The sequence below is a fragment of the Ruditapes philippinarum genome, unplaced genomic scaffold (assembly GCF_026571515.1).
Source record: "Ruditapes philippinarum isolate M1 unplaced genomic scaffold, ASM2657151v2 ctg3163_1_1_1_1, whole genome shotgun sequence".
NCBI classification, from domain to species: Eukaryota; Metazoa; Mollusca; class Bivalvia; order Venerida; family Veneridae; genus Ruditapes; species Ruditapes philippinarum.
In genome coordinates, this window is record NW_026852395.1 from 131,075 (window position 1) to 154,650 (window position 23,576).

The 23,576-nt window shown below is 33.4% G+C and overlaps 1 protein-coding gene across 1 annotated transcript; it reads right to left on the reverse strand.

Annotated features, from left to right (window-relative positions):
• Positions 1-282: 282 nt before the first annotated feature.
• Positions 283-17,272, reverse strand: LOC132759051 (erlin-2-B-like). The gene is made up of 12 exons (XM_060750777.1): positions 17,146-17,272; positions 13,386-13,480; positions 9,505-9,527; positions 8,834-8,914; positions 8,263-8,309; positions 7,885-8,072; positions 6,913-7,045; positions 6,239-6,330; positions 3,856-3,945; positions 3,378-3,457; positions 1,780-1,929; positions 283-1,121 (listed from the first exon to the last, which is right to left on the reverse strand). Exons 2-12 carry the CDS (start codon positions 13,468-13,470, stop codon positions 1,110-1,112), a joined length of 981 nt encoding a protein of 326 aa, XP_060606760.1. The 5' UTR covers positions 13,471-13,480; positions 17,146-17,272; the 3' UTR covers positions 283-1,109.
• Between the last annotated feature and the right edge of the window lie 6,304 nt (positions 17,273-23,576).

A 23,576-nucleotide genomic window follows, 5' to 3' on the forward strand; every position in this document is an offset into this window, starting at 1 on the left:
TATTTTATCACTCAGGTTCATGAAAATGATAGCCAGGTAAATTAATTTATAATTTTTTTAAACAAGCTTGAGAAAACTGTTGTACATGAAGATAACCCACAAACATAATTAAAAGGAATTCATGTAGAGCTTCGATTTGTACCACTGTTAGTTTTACCAAAATATCTAATCTTCATTTATTGAAATACATAAAAACTAGCATTTCTTTTTGGTTGTTAAAATATTAAAAACAATGTGCACAGAAAATTAATCAGGCATAAGCAAATATTTATACTGTAACATTCAAATGGAATGTGTTAATAAATTGGTTTAAAAGATGTAATACTACAATCTGGAAAAGAGGTGACCATGAAAATAAGGAAATTACATAAAATTTGCAGACATGGTTTGATTGAGTCTTGTTCATGAAAGATAAGTTCAACATCTCTAATGCCCTCTCGGCACCAGCTTTAACAATATTAAATCTGCAACATTTTATGTGCTGGAATCTAAAATACTAATCTGACATGTACTTATTTATAATAACTTAATCCTTTATATTTGACTTGCCAAAATTAAATACATATACGAAAACAAATTTAATGCTGTATTTTTATAACTTCAAAACCTCAACAAAATATATTAAATAGAGAAAGAAAATTACCACAAATAATTCAAAGATTATGTGTCCAATTTAATTAGTATTGCTTACAGTATTCATACAATGATGGCAGCTTTGAAAATTAATTAAACTAGAAAAATATTTTTCCTTTTTTTATTTTTCAATATGTACAAAGTGATCTCCCTTGGTAAAATATGTTCATATTACAGGAGGTGGCAGTACTGTGAAGTGTATACTTCATGCTTTTGTTATTATTTCCTTCTACAGAAAAAAATAAAAAGTTTATACCATGTTTAACCTATGTGTACACAAGATAAAGAAAGTACCCCATTTCAAAAATTGAGATAAATTAAGCAAAAAAATAAATTATCTCCCTTAGATGTGATATGGAATTTATTGTCCTATTATTTCAATGGTTGTTCCCTGATATATACACATGCTGGAGGAAGTCTGTAGATATCATATGGAGAAGATGAAATTGGAAAAAAAATCTATGACCTCCTGGCCCTCAAGTCTTGGTCTGAAAAATAGAAATACATGTATGTTAGTTGTACACAAGTTTTCTATATCTATAATTGTATGTATCACATTAGCAAATATGATGTAACAGAAAGAAAATCTGTATAAAATTGGTCTCTTCATAAGCTTTATTACACTTTCACATTTCTAACGGGAGTTCCTGTCCAGAAACCATATTGTTTGGAAACCATTTTTCTATTTTTAGTACCAACGACCTTGACCCCAGGGGGTCCAAAAGCAATGCCAACCTGGGTCTTCATATAAGCTTGCTATGTACCAAGTTTGAATCCTTACTCTGGAAACCATTTTTTTCTATTTTTAGTAACAGTGACCTTCACCCCAGGGTGTCCAATAGCAATACCAAACTGGGTTTACACAGGGTTGCTATATACCAAGTTTGAATACAATAACTCATTCCAAATTCTAGTTACCATTAGGAAACCATGAAGTGGAAGGACCAACAAGCTGACTTCTACATACCGCCCCCACCTCCACACTTCATTTGTGGGGGTATAATGACAGTAAAGATCTTTTTAGATTTGCAGGGACATAAATTTTTTTTACAAATTCAGGGTAGCCAGAAGTACTGAGTCTATTTCAAACTGAATATTTCTATGAAGTCGGCTAAGTTCATACTGATTTTATTAGAATTAGTTTACCTTTTTCTGATTGGAATCTTTTGAAGCTGGTGATGTCATTGCTGTAGGATCAACAAATATATCTGGTATGTTATTTCCGAAATATATTTTAGTATTTTCTGCTAACGCTCTCTGCTTTAACATTTCCAAGTACATTGGAGTTAGAATCATCTGCAAAGTGTAAAAATAAAAATATAAAATAAATCTTAACTATACTAAAAGAGGTATTCCAGTATAAATGAACAGTGTACTGGTAAAACTGTAAAAGTCAAAATAGCTATATACTTTGCCATAATTGTTTTCTAATTATATATTTTACATGGAAAAATCAAAAGACCATGTCACAGAAGTTTCTGTATATATTCCCCTGAATTTATCAATATAAAGAAGAGCTGTCGGTAGGACAGCAACGCTCGACTATTCTTAGTGCTTGATAGTAAGAAAAAACGCTTGATACAATTACCTCCTCCTGTTTACAGGTTGGGGTAATGATGGTGAACAAGTGTGCAAAGTTTCAAAGCCATATGTCAATGGACTTTGAAAATATTTGAACTATTACAAAAACTTTAACGTAAATTCTGAGTCGAAAAAGGGGCATAATTCTGTCAAAATGCTTGATACAGTTACCTCCTCCTGTCTACAGGTTGGGGTAATGATGGTTGATAAGTGTGCAAAGTTTTAAAGCCACATGTCAATGGACTTTGAAAATATTTGAACTATTACAAAAACTTTAACGTAAATTCTAAGTCAAAAAGGGGCATAATTCTGTCAAAATGCTTGATGTAGTTACCTCCTCCTGTTTACAGGTTGGGGTCATGATGTTGAACAAGTGTGCAAAGTTTCAAAGCCACATGTCAATGGACTTTGAAAATATTTGAACTATTACAAAAACTTTAACGTAAATTCTAAGTCAAAAAAGGGGCATAATTCTGTCAAAATGCTTGATACAGTTACTTCCTCCTGTATACAGGTTGGGGTAATGATGGTGAACAAGTGTGCAAAGTTTCAAAGCCATATGTCAATGGACTTTGAAAATATTTGAACTATTACAAAAACTTTAACATAAGTGGTTACGCCGACGCAGACGCCCGGGTGACTACAATAGCTCTACTTATTCTTATCGAATAGTCGAGCTAAAAAGAGTGGGACAGTCTTTTACATTTTTAGACAGTTAACTAAATGACAAGTAATAATTATGGCATTTCATTTTTACGAGAGAAGAACAAGGTAGGTATGTTTTGAAAGTATTACATTTATACAACATCCTCAAGTTAATCGGATTCTAAATGAAAATTAGAATGCAAGATCTATAAAGACACAGAAATATAATGGATTTAAGGCAATACAGGATTGGAGCAGTACCTCAAGATGCTTGCAGAAAGCATGATCAATCAAAAGACAAATATCATTTTTTTTCCCCCGCCAATTCTTACATTTTTCATTCATTATCATACATAAATCAGAGTGAAAAGATAAAAAAGACATTTTAACGTTCATTCATTTGGGTAAATAGGCAAGATTTAAGCATTTAATCATTCAAGCGCCTTGTCCGGTAAATAGCAGAATACAGTATTTAGTGTGGTGCACCAATCCTTTTTTAGTCTCACTTAATATAATACCTTATTGGCCTCAGCCTCCCTCTGTACACGATAAAAGTTGGCATCAGCTCTAGCTTTCTCCTTTGCTAAATGAGTTAAATCTGAAATATATACAAATGTTAAAAATCATGCAATTATAAATAAACAAAACAAAATCCCTGCAATTTAAATAAATGATATTAATGAATATAAACTAATGATAACATTTTATTTTATAGATATTCCATCCATTACTAATGCTGATGTCTCATTCTGAAAACTCAAAGTCAATTTGTGCAATATTGTATCCAGTATTTGGTTCTATAAATTCTAATGTAATTTGCATTAATAGAAACAAGTTAACAATTTCAGTTATGAATATTACTAGTGTGATCAGTGGTATAAAAATGAAACATGTCATACAATGTTAATAAAATGAAAAATTTCTTCTCTATTTAATGTATTTTGATGCAAATCTAATCTGCAAACAATGCAATATAACATTGTATTGTAAGTATACCTTCTATTTGTGACATGCGTTTCTCTGATTCCTTCTCCATTACTTTCTGTTCCCATTCTATCTTAGCAACTGATGCATTCTTCTCAGCCTCTATTATATTAATATAACAATTAGCCAAAGTTGTACATAATAACTGAACATTATTGTCATAATAAATTACCAAATCAAACAAGTTCTAAAACAATGATACAACAGTAGTCAAGCAATCATCTCCAGCAGAATAATTCTCTTGTACTAAAATATGTGGATTCCCTTCCAAGAAATCATGTTGGCTTCTTCATTTTTTTGTGTTCTAATCTTGAAACCTATCAGATTAACAATACTGGATATTTGAAAGCAACAGAACTTCATGAATCAAATTTGTTAATTCAATGAAGAGTTATTCTAATGAAGCATGCTGTATATAGATTGTATTTTATTAGTTTGGTTGGTTTTAAATAAAGATTTTAACATGTTTTGGATATATCTTAGCAAAGGTTTGACCTATCTAGCTTTACTGGATAATTAACCGATTAATTACCATTTTTTCTGCACATGACTGGCTACTAAATCCCTCAAGATTTCTGAATCAGCAGTGAAAGACAAATGTAAATTGGACCGAGATCAATTTCTCAGGGAGAAATTTCACCTCACTCAATGAGATCAAACAAAGCAACCCATGATTTTTTAACCTAATACTCTTCATACTGAGCAAAGTGTGGGGGTGAGGGGACTATTTTTAATGTAATATAAACAAGAGGGCCATGATGGCCCTGAGGTCGCTCACCTGTATATAGCCCCCCCCCCCCCAAATGTTGCAGGGCCAATTTAACCCAAGGGCTTTTATTTGCACAAACTTGGTAGACACCCATAAGAAGATGTTTCATGCTAAACATCTAAGCTCTAGCTCTTTGGGCTTTTTAAAAGAAGATTTTTTTAAAGTTTTTACTATACACATATAGTTAAAAACAATGACACCCCCTGGGGCCGGGCCAGTTTTGACCCCAGGGCTTTTATTTGAACAAACTTTGTTGACACTTACTAGAAGATGTTTCATGCTTAATATCTAAACTCTAGCTATTTGAGTTTTTTCAAAGAAGATTTTAAGTTTTTGCTATACACATATAAAGAAAATCAATGACCCCGGGGCGGGGCCAATTTTGACCCCAGGTCTTTTATTTAAACAAACTTTGTAGACACTCACTAAAAGATGTTTCATGCTTAATATCTTAACTCTAGCTATTTGGGTTTTTTCAAAGAAGATTTTTTAAGTTTTTGCTATACACATATAAGGAAAATCAATGACCCCCGGGGCGGTGCCAATTTTGACCCCAGGGCTTTGATTTGAACAAACTTGGTAGACACCTATTAGAACATGTTTGATGCTAAATATCTTAGCCATAGCTCTTTGAGTTCATTTAAAGAAGATTTTTTAAGTTTTTACTATATGCATATAGGGAAAATCAATGACCCCCCGGGGCGGGGCCAATTTTGACCCCAGGGCTTTTATTTGAACAAACTTGGTAGACACTTATTAGAACATGTTTCATGCTAAATATCTTAGCTCTAACTCTTTTGGTTCTTTAAAAGAAGATTTTTAAAGTTTTTACTATATGCATATAGGGAAAATCAATGACCCCCTGGGGCGGTGCCAATTTTGACCCCAGGGCTTTTATTTGAACAAACTTGGTAGACACCTATTAGAACATGTTTGATGCTCAATATCTTAGCCATAGCTCTTTGAGTTCTTTAAAAGAAGATTTTTTAGGTTTTTACTATATGCATATAGGGAAAATCAATGACCCCCCGGCGCGGGGCCAATTTTGACCCCAGGGCTTTTATTTGAACAAACTTGGTAGACACCCATTAGAACATGTTTCATGCTAAATATCTTAGCTCTAGCTTTTTGGGTTCTTTAAAAGAAGATTTTTTAAGTTTTTACTATATGCATATAGGGAAAATCAATGACCCCCCGGGGCGGGGCAATTTTGACCCCAGGGCTTTTATTTGTACAAACTTGGTAGACACTCACTAGAAGATGTTTCATGCCAAATATCTAAGCTCTAGCTCTTATGGTTTTTTAAAAGAAGATATTTAAAGTTTTTTCTTTCGGTTGCTATGGCAACCAGAGTTCTGCATGGAATTAAATTCTTTGAACAATTTTTAAAGGTGACCACCAAAGGAACATTCCTGTGAAGTTTGGATGAAATTGGCTTAGTGGTTTATGAGGAGATGTCATTTAAAGAAAAAGTTTACGGACGACGGACGGCCGGACGCCGGACGAAAAGCGATCACAAATGCTCACCCTGTCACTTTGTGACAGGTGAGCTAAAAATACATGTAATTCATTTTTATCTATCCTAGCTTTTTTTCTTAATATAATATAAGAAATAAATCATATTACCTATGATAGCTTTTTTTCTATCAGTTTCTGCCTCTTTCTCAATAACTCTCTGTTTCTGTACAGCAATTAACAGTTTGGTCTTCTCAGCTTCCCTGATATATGTATAACAACTTATCAATACAATTAGAAAGTGTAGAAAATTAAAGTATAAGATCTACATAAGTTTTTATAACATAGAAGTTCTTAAATGAAATCACAGGAAATATGAAAATATCATGCATTTCCAATGGTAGGATACTACGTCATCGTGCACCTGCAAAATGCTCCCAATCAGACTGTTTGTTTCTTTGTTGACTCGAAGATAAAATAGGTTTTTATTTTAAAACTTTACGCTTTTTCAATTATATCAAGTACTAAGGCCAATCTTTGGTGCGCTACATTATTTTTTGATATTATAATAATTTCTTAGAATAAAAACATAATTTACCTTCGAGTTCCTGGGATGTTTACAAAAAAAAAAGAATAAAAAAAGTTCGATATGGAGCATTTTGCTGGTGCATTATGACATGGTATCCTGCCATTGATTTCTGCTCAGCTAAATTTTTTTTTCTTCTGGGTTAACTGATGTCTATTTGATATCTATAAAGCATGGAAAGTGGCAAAATACACCAACCTATCATAAAGCTAATGCAGATAAGTTAATAGTGAAATAAGGTGATATTTCAAGAACTTACATCATTTCATAGTTTTTGCGGATTTGTTCTGGTATTTTAGGTTTTGTGACACGGACACTGTGTACTGTAAGTCCTGGAGCATTGTCAGTCAGATCTTCCTGTAACGACTCCTTCAAATTCTCATCTATCTTATCTGTAATATTTAATTACCTCTAATTGATTCAAACAGAGTTAACAACATTGTGTGAGAAATACTAGAGAGATTCTAATAAAATCAATTTCATTACTCTTCATACCAAATTTTAGACATTTAAATAGGCCTTTATTGATGTAAAGAATATACTGACATCAAAAGGCGATAATTAGGCAGCTAGTAGTTTAAAATTTGGTCAGACTGCATGGCTTAATTCCATAACATAGGCAAATTATCTATCATAAGTGTTAAGTGGACACAAAGTTTATAGCTTCCATTTTCATAATTGTAACTATGTTATGTAAAGTTACATCTTTGTGAGGTTACAGTATTTTTGCCATTGTTTATGGTATGATTCAGAAGCAAAGTTTGTCTAACATTGGGATTGAAAGTCAAAGCTGTGTAGACCTTGCATAAATGAGTAACTCATCTGAGTCAAAATACAGAAATTTATCTTTACCATACTACAATGCGACTTATTTGTATAATTCAGCATGTCACAAGATATAAGAAAGTAAAAAAGCTGCACAATAAAGTTGTGAAATGACAGATAAAAGAATTAATACATGATTATCTACCTTTGTTACATCAAGATCAATTATCAAATCAAGCCACAATTTTCTTATCATTGAGATAAAAACATAACAACATTCAATTTTAAGTAACCCTTACCAAAAAGGTTAGTATAGACCTTTTGCAAGATAATGTTAAGTAAAGCAAACCAAAAATCTCTTTTCTAGATAATGTAAAACTTAACAAACAGATCAATATAGATCTTTTGTAGATTATGTAAAGTTAGGCATGTCAAAAATATCTCTTTTTAATTATATAAAACTTACCGAAAAGATCAATATAGACCTCTTGTAGATTATGTACACTACAGAACTGATTAAGTTCATGGTGTATTTTGTTATAGATGAGTGTTCTATCATAATCGGCCGTGTAATTCTTCACCATGTCGTGTACCGAACTCTCCGCCAACTTGTTTACAACTTCAACACGATCAAAATATATAATGACACCACCACTAAAATATAACAAATAAGTGTGCTAAACACCAAGTTTGGTTTTGATACCTTGTTTTTAAGTAATAATATGAATGCATACTCAATAGTTCACACAGAAGTTTTATCTTATCATCAAAACCATCCAAAATAACTGTCTTAGAACAGAACTTTAATGTAACAAGACTGGCTTAATGTATAGGAAAATATTACCTGGTTCCACATGGCACATTTTTCACTTCATCTGTTTGTAATGTTGTCTTAAATTACAAAACATTCAAATATGTAATTATATTTTTGTTCAAATATTTTAGCAATTTTCACAAATAACTCATAAAGTTTTTTTCATCAAAATTATACTGAAGTTCAATAAAAGAGTCTTTAATCATAAGAACAATTTGTTTAAAGGCATAACATGAACACCACTGTTGAGGTCATAAGATTACTTTCCAGTTTTATAAGTGGGGGAAGACATAAGATGTCCCTTCCTGAATTATTTCAATAACTAGTGAGCGCAAAAGCAGAACTACAGATCTGTAAGCTAACAAGATTGTGTCTTCACATGAAAGAATCCAAAATATCCTACATAAGTCAGATTTTCCATTCAGTTTAGAAGGTTATAACAAGCATCTTGTATAATACATAGTTCACTAATACATAGAAGAATATAAGAGCCGTCGCAAAGTTCAGCTGACTTCAGAATTTTTTAAGACCCAATCCTATTAATGATTTATCTTCATGGGACAGTAAACACCTTAAATTAATTGAAAGTATCAAAACTTACCTGTACACTCCTGAATGATGTGATGAATGGAACCATGAAATGATATCCTGGTGAACTTACACTGCTCAACAATGCACCGCCCTGTCAGTAACAATATAATCATTAAATTTTATCATCATAATATTAATACAATATATTGAAAACAAAATACTAAGTCACAGGTGTAGTTGTATTTTTAGTACATGTATAACACTGTTATAAGTTACTCATGGACACTATTATTTCTTGTTTTTCTGTTGTCGTTTTTAACGCCGTTCTTTAAATTATTTATCTATCATTTATTATTTTTTAAATATAATTTATTATCATATATGTTATCTCAGCAGTTGATCAACCTTACTGACTTTCCTGGTTAGCTAACCATTAAGTACCAATTTTTCCACATTAGCCTCAATGCCCGATATTAAATTGTCACAGAGATTCCATTTCTTTGGAGTACTGTCCATTATCTATTTTGGGGATCAATATACAAGTTCAAAGTTTGTCAGTCAACAGTACAGAGCCTTGTCATACTGTAGTGTTATGCCAGCTGGTCTGGCTCTATACTGGTGGCAAAGGCAATTTCTCTTGCTTCCATTTAGCATCACTTTTTTCCCCATTTTACACTTGTTAAAAGGTAAAGATTTAATATCTTTATAAAAAGAGACTGCTACAATTTGGGAAAAACTTACCCGATAATAAACGCCAACATGACCTGTAAGAAAAAATATATTATATTACAATTTTTAACAAAGATATAAAGCATTTTTCGGTTGTGTTTGATATCACACCAACATTAATGGTGGAAGAAGACGAAGGTGCCCCTCTGTGCATTATTTCAGGCACAAGCTAGTACCCAAGTAGAATTATTGATGTTCCATAAACTAGCTGGATAGCTTTTTCACATGAAAAAATCTAAAGTCCAACGCAGGATTCTAACCTATATAAGTGAGGTAAGCGGCTAGTGGTTTGATATCGAGAACCTTAACTACTCAGCCATGGACAACCGGAGTTGTATAGCTAATACATTATCAATCAAAATACTTCTTACATTATGGCAATCAAAAGAAATGTGAAGTGAATATAAATAAGTATAATAAAAGGTATAGACAATAATGTAAATCACTATTTTAAATTTTACCCAAGAAACCATGCATGCCTGAAATAATATGGAGTCTTCCTCCACCAGAAAAGCTGGAAAATGACCATATTATAAAACCTTAACTTTGATAGTCATTTGATGTGGCTGAAAACCTTAAAAAAAAGGGAATTTCTGGAGAAAACATAACACCTTAAGATAGACAGAAAAGTAGAATGTTTATTAATGGTGATTAAATGACATTTCCATCACTTACTCATTGAATCATATTTAAGCTTGAAAATCATTTTATAATTCTATTTTAAAACACACTTCCTTAAATTTTGTCATGCATTTCTATTTCATGATTCAGACATTAAACAAATAGATTATATCCACATTAATAGTTTTATCTTAAGAAAATGATAGCTTCCTGTTTAAATGTCTGGCAAAAGAAAACAAGAGGGCCATGATGGCCCTGAGGTCGCTCACCTGTATATAGGCCCCCCCAACGTTGCATGGCCAATTTAACCCAAGGGCTTTTATTTGTACAAACTTGGTAGACACCCATAAGAAGATGTTTCATGCTAAACATCTAAGCTCTAGCTCATTGTGCTTTTTAAAAGAAGATTTTTTTTAAGTTTTTACTATACACATATAGTTAAAAACAATGACACCCCTGGGGCCGGGCCAGGGCTTTTATTTGAAGAAACTTTGTAGACACTTACTAGAAGATGTTTCATGCTTAATATCTTAACTCTAGCTATTTGGTTTTTTTCAAAGAAGATTTTAAGTTTTTGCTATACACATATAAAGAAAATCAATGACCCCCGGGGCGGGGCCAATTTTGACCCCAGGTCTTTTATTTGAACAAACTTTGTAGACACTCACTAAAAGATGTTTCATGCTTAATATCTTAACTCTAGCTATTTGGGTTTTTTCAAAGAAGATTTTTTAAGTTTTTGCTATACACATATAAGGAAAATCAATGACCCCCGGGGCGGTGCCAATTTTGACCCCGGGCTTTTATTTGAACAAACTTGGTAGACACTAATTAGAACATGTTTGATGCTAAATATCTTAGCCATAGCTCTTTGAGTTCTTTAAAAGAAGATTTTTTAAGTTTTTACTATATGCATATAGGGAAAATCAATGACCCCCTGGGGCGGGGCCAATTTTGACCCCAGGGCTTTTATTTGAACAAACTTGGTAGACACTTATTAGAACATGTTTCATGCTAAATATCTTAGCTCTAACTCTTTTGGTTCTTTAAAAGAAGATTTTTTAAGTTTTTACTATATGCATATAGGGAAAATCAATGACCCCCTGGGGCGGGGCCAATTTTGACCCCAGGGCTTTTATTTGAACAAACTTGGTAGACACCTATTAGAACATGTTTGATGCTCAATATCTTAGCCATAGCTCTTTGAGTTCTTTAAAAGAAGATTTTTTAAGTTTTTACTATATGCATATAGGGAAAATCAATGACCCCCCCGGGGCGGGGCCAATTTTGACCCAAGGGCTTTTATTTGAACAAACTTGGTAGACACCCATTAGAACATATTTCATGCTAAATATCTTAGCTCTAGCTCTTTGGGTTCTTTAAAAGAAGATTTTTTAAGTTTTTACTATATGCATATAGGGAAAATCAATGACCCCCCGGGGCGGGGCCAATTTTGAACCCAGGGCTTTTATTTGAACAAACTTGGTAGACACTCACTAGAAGATGTTTCATGCCAAATATCTAAGCTCTAGCTCTTATGGTTTTTTAAAAGAAGATATTTAAAGTTTTTTCTTTCGGTTGCCATGGCAACCAGAGTTCTGCATGGAATTAAATTCTTTGAACAATTTTTAAAGGTGACCACCAAAGGAACATTCTTGTGAAGTTTGGATGAAATTGGCTTAGTGGTTTATGAGGAGATGTCATTTTAAAGTAAAAGTTTACGGACGCTGGACGGACGCCGGACGAAAAGCGATCACAAAAGCTCGCCCTGTCACTTTGTGACAGGTGAGCTAAAAATCAAACAATGTGTACTCTTTGATATACTTTGAATAAGAAAGTTAATGTTTAAAGCTGCATGCCTCCAAATGAGTAAAAAATATTTCAATAAAATCAAAATTGAAAAATATATACTAATATTTTTGGAAAAGTAAAATGAGTCAAGATTCAAGAAATATTTTACTGGTTATGTTCAATAATAAATGATTTTTCAGTATTTACTACTGTATTTCTACTGCGTTACTAACACAGTAAGGGCTATTTATGCATATTTTGACCACTTTTTTGTAATTTACTTGGGTTTTAAGTGCCATTGAAAATGTGTAAATTGCTTCTTTTTGGTTAATTCACAATATCATACATGTACATTCAAATACATTATCAACATTTTCATGAAAATAAGCATGAATCTGGAGGCATGCTGCTTTAAAATTTCTTGGCCATATTCAAACTTGTAAAGTGTTCTTTCCACCTGACAACAAATATTTGTTTACATTGTCCTGAACCAAATTGCTTACATTCTGATTGATATCTCATCCACTTAACTATTGATTATCCTACTTTAAACATTCAATATCTTATATCCTGTTGTAACATATTTGTAAAAACATGTCCATTTATTTTTTGTTCTCATGTAAATCATTTGATCATCCCAAGAAACAGAAACATTTTTATGCCTCTTTAGAACTGGCTTTATCAAACTTTTATCTTACGTTTCCCTACATTGTACAACAAGTTGTTTTATTTTTAATATCATTTAGCAATAAAAGATCATGTTAAATCACACTTACATGTAATTGACTGTCAGATTGTTTTTCTTACTTACAGTTCAATAAACTGATTGGTTCATTAAACATGAAATATTTTATAAATAGCATCAATATAGATAATTGAAATATCACCAAGTTTTGATGTGAGGTTACCTTAGACAAGAGCTGTGGGTAGGACAGTGTGCTCTCAACTATTCTCAATGCTTGTAAGTGAAACAAGGTGAAACAAGAGCCTGAATAATGTGGAATTTTCTAAGTTAAAAAAGGGCCATAATTCTGTCAAAATCCATTTAGAGTAATGGGCCTTGGCCAATGACCTACTATGTTCACAAATAAGTGTGTGAAGGTTCAACCTTTTTGATTTGGTAGTACTGAAGATACAAACTTACACACAAAATCTGAACCAAAGTGTGATGCCAAAGACAAGGTGAGTACAACAGCTTTATGCTTATTTTTTCGAAAAGTCAAGCTATGAATGACATAGTTTACAGACCTTAAAAGGATAGAACATTTATTGAAGTAGTACCAGTTATAATTATATACTGCCTATGAAGACAAGGAGCTGAAAGAATCACTATAATTGAGTGACATTCTCCCATGTATATTTGTAAAGTAATATTTTCAAAGTGTTAAAAATAAAAATTGTCCTAAAAAGAATAAAATAAAGTTACTATGCTGATTAGTTCAGAAGTATCTATGCAATTAAGAAAAAAACAACAAACTTACCTTCTTCTATCTTGTGTATAGAGAAGTTAGTAAACATGGCCATGCAAGCCACAGCTACACCAAATCCTATCAGTGCTTGACTCATGCTTGCTCACCTGCAATATAGTTTTGAAGGTTCTATTTCAAATGTTTTTCATACCATAAAACATTGAATCACAAAGAAATTCTGTTTTTGTAGTCATATGGATTAGGTTAAGAAGTCCCCGGCACTAAACTGTATGCTTATCTGGGAATTGATTTTTCATCTTATATGACAAAGGCATCTAAAAGGCCTCTTTCAAATGGAAATTGTCTATTAAATCATGCAGTTTTCCCAAAATTCTAAACTTACACCAGCTTTTCTACTTCCAAACATCAATTTTAGCAATAATTATTCCCAAAATCAACAGGCTAAGGCCGCTTCCCAATTTTGTGGAAAAAAAACCCCACACACTAGTTGTAGATACAAGTCTTACTTCAAATATATCCCAACTCACTTCAACAAATATAAATGTAATATCCATAAATTGGAAATGATAGTACATTGTTAAATCAACTGTTTAAATATCCATTTGTTGTTTTTAAAAACAAATGACCTAGTAAACATTTTCACAAAGTAAAAGATTTAGAATATATACTGGGATGCTTCATATTTACCGGACAATCAGTTTACCGGACAAAATCTATTCCAGTCGAATTAGGCTTTATTTCTGTTTCAATTAAAAAATCATCCAGTCTGAATTGCACCCACACTTTCAATTTTGAAATAAAGAACAACAAGACCACTCTTATACAAATATTGTTGATTCAGACCTTTATTAAATAAAATGCCCTAATGTTTACTATTTTATTTCATACCTGGTTATGCGGAGGAATCATGTGTTCTGTGTATGCCAGAATGTTGAGGCCCTTAATGGGTAAATTTATACAGATTTTACTTACATAACTTCTCTGAGATATCTCAGCAGACAATCCTAACATATTTTAATGATAAAAAGTACATCTACCGTAAAATTCCTATTAAATGCCCCCGGGGGCTAAACATTTTCCAAAAGGGGGGCTATTATTACCTAAATCCAAAAATCATTGAAAATACATTTAGTGTAACAAAAGCTGGTAATAACATTAAATGTGTTAAGATTTTAAAGTTTATGTGATACATTTTTGTGTTTACTATGATATAAAATGGATTCTGAAGGATTTGAATAAAATTACGGATTTATTAAAGAGTTCACCACTCATGAGCAGATTTGTTTCCATATCAAAAAGCCTGTGGGGGGGGGGGGGGGGCTTTTATTAGGGGAGGGGCGTTTATAAGGAATTTTAACGGTAAATTTAATCCAGACAGTATTTCGTTGTTGTATTTTTTAAAGGAAAATGCAAAGTAAAAACCATATTAGGAATCGGGTCACGCCAGATTTTTCAAACCAATGGATGAAACTCTACATGAAAGGTAAATGAAAATATATTGTCTGGATTTTACTGGCTTCATCATCATGACGACCAAAATGAAAGTGTATGACAAAGAATAGAGTTACAAATGAATATCTATATTTATGTTTACTGATTTATGATGAATCAATATGATAATTGAGTTAATATTGTGAATTTCCATTACACCCCTTATATAGTCCTCTTCGTGGCTACCGTGTATATTTCTAGTGACATCTTTGGGTTTTCCTATATCATTACCGCGCCATTTAACAGTCGCAGTTCCCTTGCTAATTATTTAAAGATTAATTTCAATTTACAACTTCAAAATATTATGAAACACAATGTCAGGTTAATCGAATTGTCTGCACGATTTTTTTAAGGATGGCCTAATATGTAGGATCCCATGATCTCATGATGGTTATTGAATGCAGGGTCTTTCAAATAGAATGGTCTGGAGACAGACCAATTTTACAAAAAATGCTGTCTTGGTTGAGTCACGTGGTTGGGTTATCAAAAATCAAATTATTAGATAATGTTTTGTTAAATCAATCAAAAAATTACTAAAAACTGACTCTTGACTACATTATATTATCAGTTTTTTACTTTAAAATTAGCAATTTTATAGATTTGCAATGAAATTAGAAATTTTTCGTTCCCGGTGTCAAGGTAAAAATCTACTGCTCATATTTGAAAATAGGTCCGAGTTTCATGAGCTTTTTTATACATTCATGCATTGTTCAATGACAAAATAGAAATTGATTTTACAGAGAAAAGATGTTATTAAATTGTATTATGTAAAAATATTATAATATTTCACGGTGTTATTTGCAAATATTTGAGGTTTAATTTGGTACATTTTCAAAATGGCGCCGATTATCAGCAAATATTCTCAACAATCAATTTATGTTTTTTAACAAAGATGGCTTTAAAAAAATATCATTTCCTGAAATATTTATCCTTTTTTCAAAAGTTTAAAGAATTTTAAATAACATCATGTCGTCAAAATTTTCATTTTTGCTCTTGTATTTAATATTGAACACTTACATAATTTGCTTATACGCGGAAAGTCCGAGCGGGGCCAAAGGCCCCGCGAGGGCTGTAGCGCTCTTAGATAACATGTATGATGCATATCAATTCAAATAAAATCAAATTAAAAGTAAATGAAAATTTCAAAAAAATATCCTATACCTAATGAGCTGTGAAAAAATCCTTAGTTAACTGGGCGCCGCCATTTTGGAATCCTTTTGAGCTAAATATAGATATCAGAGCGCTTTTAATGAGCGTCTTCATAATTCAGACTACTGCTAGCAGACGCATGCTAAATAACACTTCCGGTGAAAGAATGATGTACAAAATCAGAAAATAAACATGCATTTCATTAATATAATTATAGTAACGATTATGAATATAAAAAGTTACTTTAACGTATCCATTTTGATAAATAAGCACATTAAAAAATAACGTTAAAACAACAACTGTGATTAGAGATTAACAAAAATGGCGGCCGGAATTTTCCAAACGCCGACGCATGCGCAGTGGCCCCCCTTTTCGGGCGCCCCGATGATAGGTTGAACACCACCAATTTATCCGTTTTGTTTACGGTACTAAATACCTGCAAGAAAAATCTGGTTTACATGTACACTAAACATGTTATGCTAAAATCATAATTCATTAGAGCTTTCCGCGCCATAGGTAGCACCTAATTTCATATTAGCAAACTATACCGATTTATACCGAGACATGTTTAATTGTAGCGAGAAGGGTTTACATAGTGTGTTTCAAGACCATTCTATTTGAAAGACCCTGTTGAATGGGATGAATAATTTTATCAATTTCAAAAATGATAAGAAGGGTTGGATGAGCAAAGCACCACTGTACTTTCATAATTAAATTATTATGTTTGTAAATAAGTAGATATGAAATTATTAATAGTCCATAAATTTACACTGTCCATAAGTAAATATCATGAAATCCCAGTGTTCGAAATTAGCAGTAGTCCGATAGCCCCTGACTACTAAATTTCTCCTCGGGCTACCAACTTTTTACAGTAACAAGCCCGACCAGACTACTGTATCTTCAGAGGCAATATAAACAACTGTTTTGAACAAATGAATCATGCTAGTGAAATGTCTTTTGGGCTAGTGAATATTCCAATCTGGTAGTCCGACCGGCCTAGTAGATTCAAATCCGAATTTCTCACACTGAAATCCTAGACCTGTCATGCCCGTTTAGGCTGAAAGTTGAAACTGTAAAATTGGAAACCGGCAAGTAAACAGGTGGCTCAAAAAAAATTTGTAGGAAGTGCCATTACACGTAACACGATACACAAAGAATGAAATTCGGTTACCTTTAACAGTCTATTTCTTAATTAAAGACGGTGTGTTAAGAGTAAAACAAATGAATATTTGTCTATTTGACGCAAATTCTGAAAAAATTCTCTGAAAGATGATGAAGCGGTGCAAGTTAAAAAAATCAGTTGTATAAATAAAGTAACAGGTATAAGACGGTCAAATGTTTAAAAAAGTGGCACTCATTTAAGGTTACGTAGTACTATTTTTTATTTTTGCAACATCATTGATCACAGTCACAAAAACATAAATATACATATATAAACACCGGTTTAACAAATAAAAATTTCATTACATAAAATTGATATAAATGAATTAAATCATGGACTGTGATATAAATAAAGAGATGGGTTAAAGCTATGAAAAATCACTGATAAGATTATGACTACAACTATCAGAAATATTATTGCTAAGAGCACAAACATTTTATACTAGCATTAATTATTGTTATAAAGTTAACATAGATGTAAAGATATTATAAAGGAGGATAAAAATACATGTATTTAAACAGGTTAAAAATGATACAATGATTTTGTTCAAAGTAATTTCCAATAGGGTCCTATATATGAACTAAAATGGGACAAAATGAAACCACGAAGAGAGACATATTTTGATTAGAAAAAATTATGATAAAAAAGTAACTTCGAAATAATTTTTGGATTTCTCAATATAAGTTTACATAATAATGTTTGTAAATGAACGTGCAAAATAAGGGCACTAGCTTCAGAGGCTTAATTGACACTTGCAGGCTATATTATCAAGGTAGATTTGTATAATCACATCATGGAACGTAATAAAATATGATAAACAAGATCGACAAGGAAAGGCGGCATTCAATGAACGCAGCCCCCACCCGACCCAGCAACAAACGCCAGCGGCAAGGAGCCCAGGAGGACCCCAAATAAAAAAAGGACAGGGCACAAGGCAGAGTACGGGCAGGCAAACCACTACATCAGAATACATAATTATTAACTAATAAGGAACTAAAACAAAACAAATAAATGATTTAATATAAGGCCCATAATGCCAAAAGGCACAGGGGAAGGGGACATGAGACACGGGGAAGGGGGGGGGGGATAAAATAAATACAAACTAGGGACAAGGGAAGATACTTACCGTAGACGAGAAACAACAAGAGACACAAGCAAACGTGTCACCAAAACAGTATAAAACAACATAGACATACATCTGAGGAACACAGAGGGGCGCCGCCTTGGAACGGTCAGCAGCATAATAATGACTACTGGGGAGTTTAAACCGGTTAATGGTGCACCAAACCTCGCTCTTAGCCCCACCATGTTCCTATAAACGAGACAGTGTAAATAAAATGAATCCCCGCCAAGTGAAATTCTAACAGTTGTTATGGTTACAAAAGGTTAAATAAGTAAAACACCAAGATGTATGTAGATCTGTGATCACATAAAACAAGACACAGGAGTTACATAAGATGACTACGAAAAATAGAATGAAATTAGGCGTTCTTATGACGCCACTCAGTAATAGAGAAAAAATCTGGAAGAAGGATCATCCCTTGGAGGCATTTATCACAACAAAATTATATGAAAATTGCAGACTCGGACTGCAGATGTTTCTAAATTAGAAGTTTTGCCATTGCGTGTTTAAATGTTGAATTCTGATTCAGTCGGTGCTAGGGGCGTGGAAAGTAGCTTGCACTTTCCAGTACTTCTTCTTCTTCTTCTTCTTCCAATACTGTACATAACCCATTCTGGAGCATTGACGTACAGGGTGTATGTACAAAGTGTTGTGCGGCGAATAAGTGCAGATTTAAAAGAAGAACATGTTAAAAATAAAATCAACTCCGGCATATTAGGGCCCCATGACTAGTCCTCCCTTGAAGGCCTCAAGGTTGACTGCTGTGGCTAGGTGCTCTGGAAGCTGGTTCCACAGGCGGATGGCCGAAGGTACAAAGGAGAACTTCATGGTGTCTGTTCTGCAGAATGGGACATGGAATCTGTGTCCATAGCCATGGCCACCAAGTGTCAGGGGGTGGAAGTACTATGCAGTTTGGATGGCTATGAGGTTGTGCGTGATCCTGTAGACCATCACTAGCTTGGCATTGGAGCGGCGATGCTGTAGAGTTGGCCAGCCTAGGTCTGTCATCATTACAGTGGTGCTGCTGGTAGTTTTGTAGTCGCCTTTTACAAATCGGGCAGCTCGCCTTTGGACAGCTTCAAGCTGGTTGATGTTGGTGGCTGTGTGTGGGTCCCAGACTGTGCCTGCGTACTCCAGGATTGGTCTAACAAGGGTCTTGTAGGCCTGAGCCTTGATGTCTTGTGGGCAGCTTGTGATGTTTCTTCTGAGGAATGATAGAGAGTTGTTGGCCTTTTTGATGGTAGATTCTGTATGTGTGTTCCATGAAAGATTATTAGCGATGTTGACACCAAGGTACTTTCCACTTTTGACAGATTGAAGAGTTGATTGATGGACCTTGTAAGCATAAATGATGGGGCTTCTTTTCTTGGTGATGTGTATGACTTCACATTTGCTGGGATTGAAAGACATCATCCACTTGCGTTCCCATTCCTGGAGTCTATCTAGGTCTTCTTGGAGGGCTAATGCGTCAGCTTCTGATGTGATTTTCCTGTAGATCAGGCTGTCGTCAGCAAATAGGCGGCTGATTGAAGTCACGCACTTTGGTAGGTCATTGATGTAAAGGAGGAACAGTAAAGGACCTAGTACTGTCCCCTGGGGTACACTTGATGTAACTGGGGAGGATGCAGATGAATGGCCTTCAACGACAACTTGTTGGCTGCGGCCAGACAGGAAGCTCTCAATCCAGCTTCTGACTGTCCCTCTGATGCCGTAGTGATCTACCTTGGAGAGGAGTCGTTGGTGAGGCACATCGAACGCCTTACTGAAGTCTAGTAGTATGGCGTCTACTTGTTCCCCTTGATCCAGGGCTTTTAAATTATGCCGCTTTGAACTTTCCTTAGGGATTTTATTTCTCTTTATTTGATTGAGTATGTACATGAGGGATAATGAAAAATGTAACATCCCTCACGCACTCATTTTGATGTTGTGCAGTCCAGCGTTATCAAGATGATGGCTTTTCATAGAGGTTTTGCGTTATGTTGGATTTGTTAAACATTTCACATTATCTGGCTAACTATTGGAATCTTTAATACTTTATTTATAGAAAAATTGTCATTTCTTTCGTTAGAAATGGAAAATTTTGATTATTTGATTTATTGTTGTATTTGTGTATAATTATCAGATATCCGAACAAATTTTGTTTACATATAAGTTGGACAATTATTATAAATATCTTATGCATATGATTAAGTCTATTTTCCATACTTAAAATGTACACGTCTGTAAAGCCTGAAGGAGTTAAAATAATTCTTGGATGGTAATCTTTATTAAATCTAATGACTTTATTTTGAGCTACTTGTAGTTTCCTGTATAGGGGTTTAATTGACTTTTCGTACCAAGACGAGCGAGAAAGTCAAGATGACACTGAATTAAAGCTGAACAAAGCAGTTTTTCTACAGTTAAAGAATAGACATTTTCTATGTCTGTACTAAAATATAAGCTCAATTTCTCTCCAGATTTTTTGTTTTCAAACCAAAATATTTGAATGTCTTAGTTGATTCAATAGTGTTTAGTTGATTCAATAGTGTGACCATTGCAAATAACATTGAAACTTATTGATTTTTCTTATTTTTTTTCTTAGGACCAAAATCATAAATTAAGTTTTTCCTAGGTGGAGAGACAGTTTATTATCAACCAGCCAATTGAGAAAGATTCTAGAACTTTACATAATTTCTTTGAAATAAAATCAAGATCATGATCCGGGATGAGAAAAAGGTATAGTGCTGTCATCTGCATATAAAATGAGCTTACACTCAGAATCGATACTGGTGATCAAATCATTTACGTAGCATAAAAGAGCATAGAATATAAAAATATTTTTTTCCGAGGAACACCACAATTAACTTTTGTCCGAGATGAGGAAACCTCTCCAATATGTTCAACTTGTTTACTGTTATTAAGATCTGTAACCAGTCTGTATTGGTTATTCCCATAAGGTCAAGTTTTCCACAAAGAATAAAATGTAATGAATGTAAGTGTATATATAAAATATTTTTTCTATTCTGTGAAATCTATGAAAATGAGAAATACAATGTAATAATGACACAAGTACCTATTGACTATAATATTCTGAAACCGGATTGGTGTTCATACAATAAATTGTTTTTGACAAGATGTGATTCTATTTTATTATATGCAGTTCTTTCTTAAATGTCTGAAAAAATGCTAAAAAATAATAACAGGCCCTAGCTGCCCACTTCAGGTTTACCATTTTTCATATAACGGTTTTTGATGTTGTTCTGGCAAATTTTTAAATCACCAGGAACATAGTTTTCTTTAATAGACATATCTATTTTAAAAAAACAGGTAATTTAACAAAACTAGCTCCAACGTTTAAAAAATCTTGCAGGTATTCCATTCAGACCTGTATTTTGTATTTTTTTAACAAACTTTTAAGGGACCACAGGAATTGTTTTGCAACCGTCAGATCAAGAAGTAAGGATTTAGTGGTATCTTACCTAATTTTATTACGCGAAATTATAAAACTTTAATACAATGTAGCACCTGCTGCTGCACTGTGCTGATTGGTGGATTGCGGAGAATAAACTTAAAGTGAGGCGTTAATTACCCGCAAATTGGTGATTAACGCAATCATACGGTATTATAAAAGTCCCCAGTTCTCTTATTTGATATTGAACGTAGGTTATGTCAGCCAAAAATTTATATACATTCACATGAACCGACTTCCTTGCAATTTTACTACCGTTGTGAATATGCTCCAACAAAAAAACAAAATGGCGTTCCAATTTTTTTTTTTTTTTTTGTATTATTTTATTTTTGACTAAATATAATTGAATGACACGCACTTATTCTAGGACAACGAATGTGCAGACAACTAAAGTAGGCTAGATACATACAAAGAGATGTTTTTTTAAAATCATTCTCAGAGTGTTTGAAAACTGTCAGAATTAGTTCTGGATTCCAAAACATTAAGTGCATTTTTTTGTGCCCCCTCGTTGGGGGGGGGGGGATTTACATTTCCCCTTGTCCGTCTGTCTTCCGTCCGTTCTCATTTTGTGTCACATGTAGCTCAAAAAGTAATTGACCTAGTGTCATGACACTTTACAGGAATGTTGCTCAGCAATATACTCCAAGGAAACAGTAAACAGTATGTGTTTGTGCACCCTGGTATTTTTGTCTTGAATTATTCCCAATAATTGTAGAGTTATTGCCCTTGACTTAGTAAAATTTGCAATTTTCAACCTGTTCCGCATGTAACTCAAAATTTATTTGACCTAGGGTCATGAAACTTTACAAGAATGTTGCTCCACATGTGAATGTTGCTCAGCATGTGAAGTTGTGCCACCTTGAGTTTGACTGTTCTTAATTGGGCCTTTTTCTTGTGGTTTTATTCTGTTTTGTCAGAGTTACTTTCCCTTGACTTGCCAATTTCGCAAACTTGTTCATGCACAGCTCAAAAAGTGATTTGACCTCTAGGCCTGACAGTTGGGCATCATCTTGGGGTTTGCTTGTGTATTTATTCAGTATTTGTCAAGTTCTTGTCCTTCACTTAGTAAAAGATTTTCAGTTTTCAACTTGTGGCACATGTAGCCCAAAAAATATTTGACCTAGGGTCATAAGATTGACAAAACAGTGGAGGTTGGGGGCACATATGGACACATTTCCAGTTACTTTTTTTTACCAAAGTCTGTTGCGACAGAAAAGGTAACAGTTTTGGATCAAACCTGTTATGAAACCTTACCTTGTTTTAATTTGCAAATCCCCATTCCATTTTTTATTTGTGTGCACTAATCAATAAAACAATTATTTCAACTTTATAATTTTATTTATATACAAATTCAATTTACAAGAACACTTGTTAAAATTGTTTGTTTTAAAGATTGCACTTAAGAACTTGTGATAACCGATATGATGAATTCATATATACAAATATTGGGACATCACTGACATTCCTTACCAACCTCTGACTTCCATAGCAAACATTGACTTTCGGTAACAACCATTGCAACCAAATTACTCCTTAGCAACCAGGAATTCCTTAGCAATGTTTGACTCCCTCTAGCAAACTTTTGGACTTACAATTGCAACAATTTGCTTTTCTAGCAACCTTTGACTTCAATATGCAACAATTTGCTTCATCATCAACAAACTGTTTTCCAAATTGCAACCATTGAATTTCAATAGCAACCACTGAATACCTTAGGTCTGTTAGGGTTGAGTGTGGTGTATGGCAACCAAGGAATAAAATTATATTTGTAAAACTTAAGTGTTTCATTGATAGAAATAATATAGATAATCTTCATTTTTTACTGATACAGATTTGAAAAGATCAATACTTTTGACTGATTGATAAAAT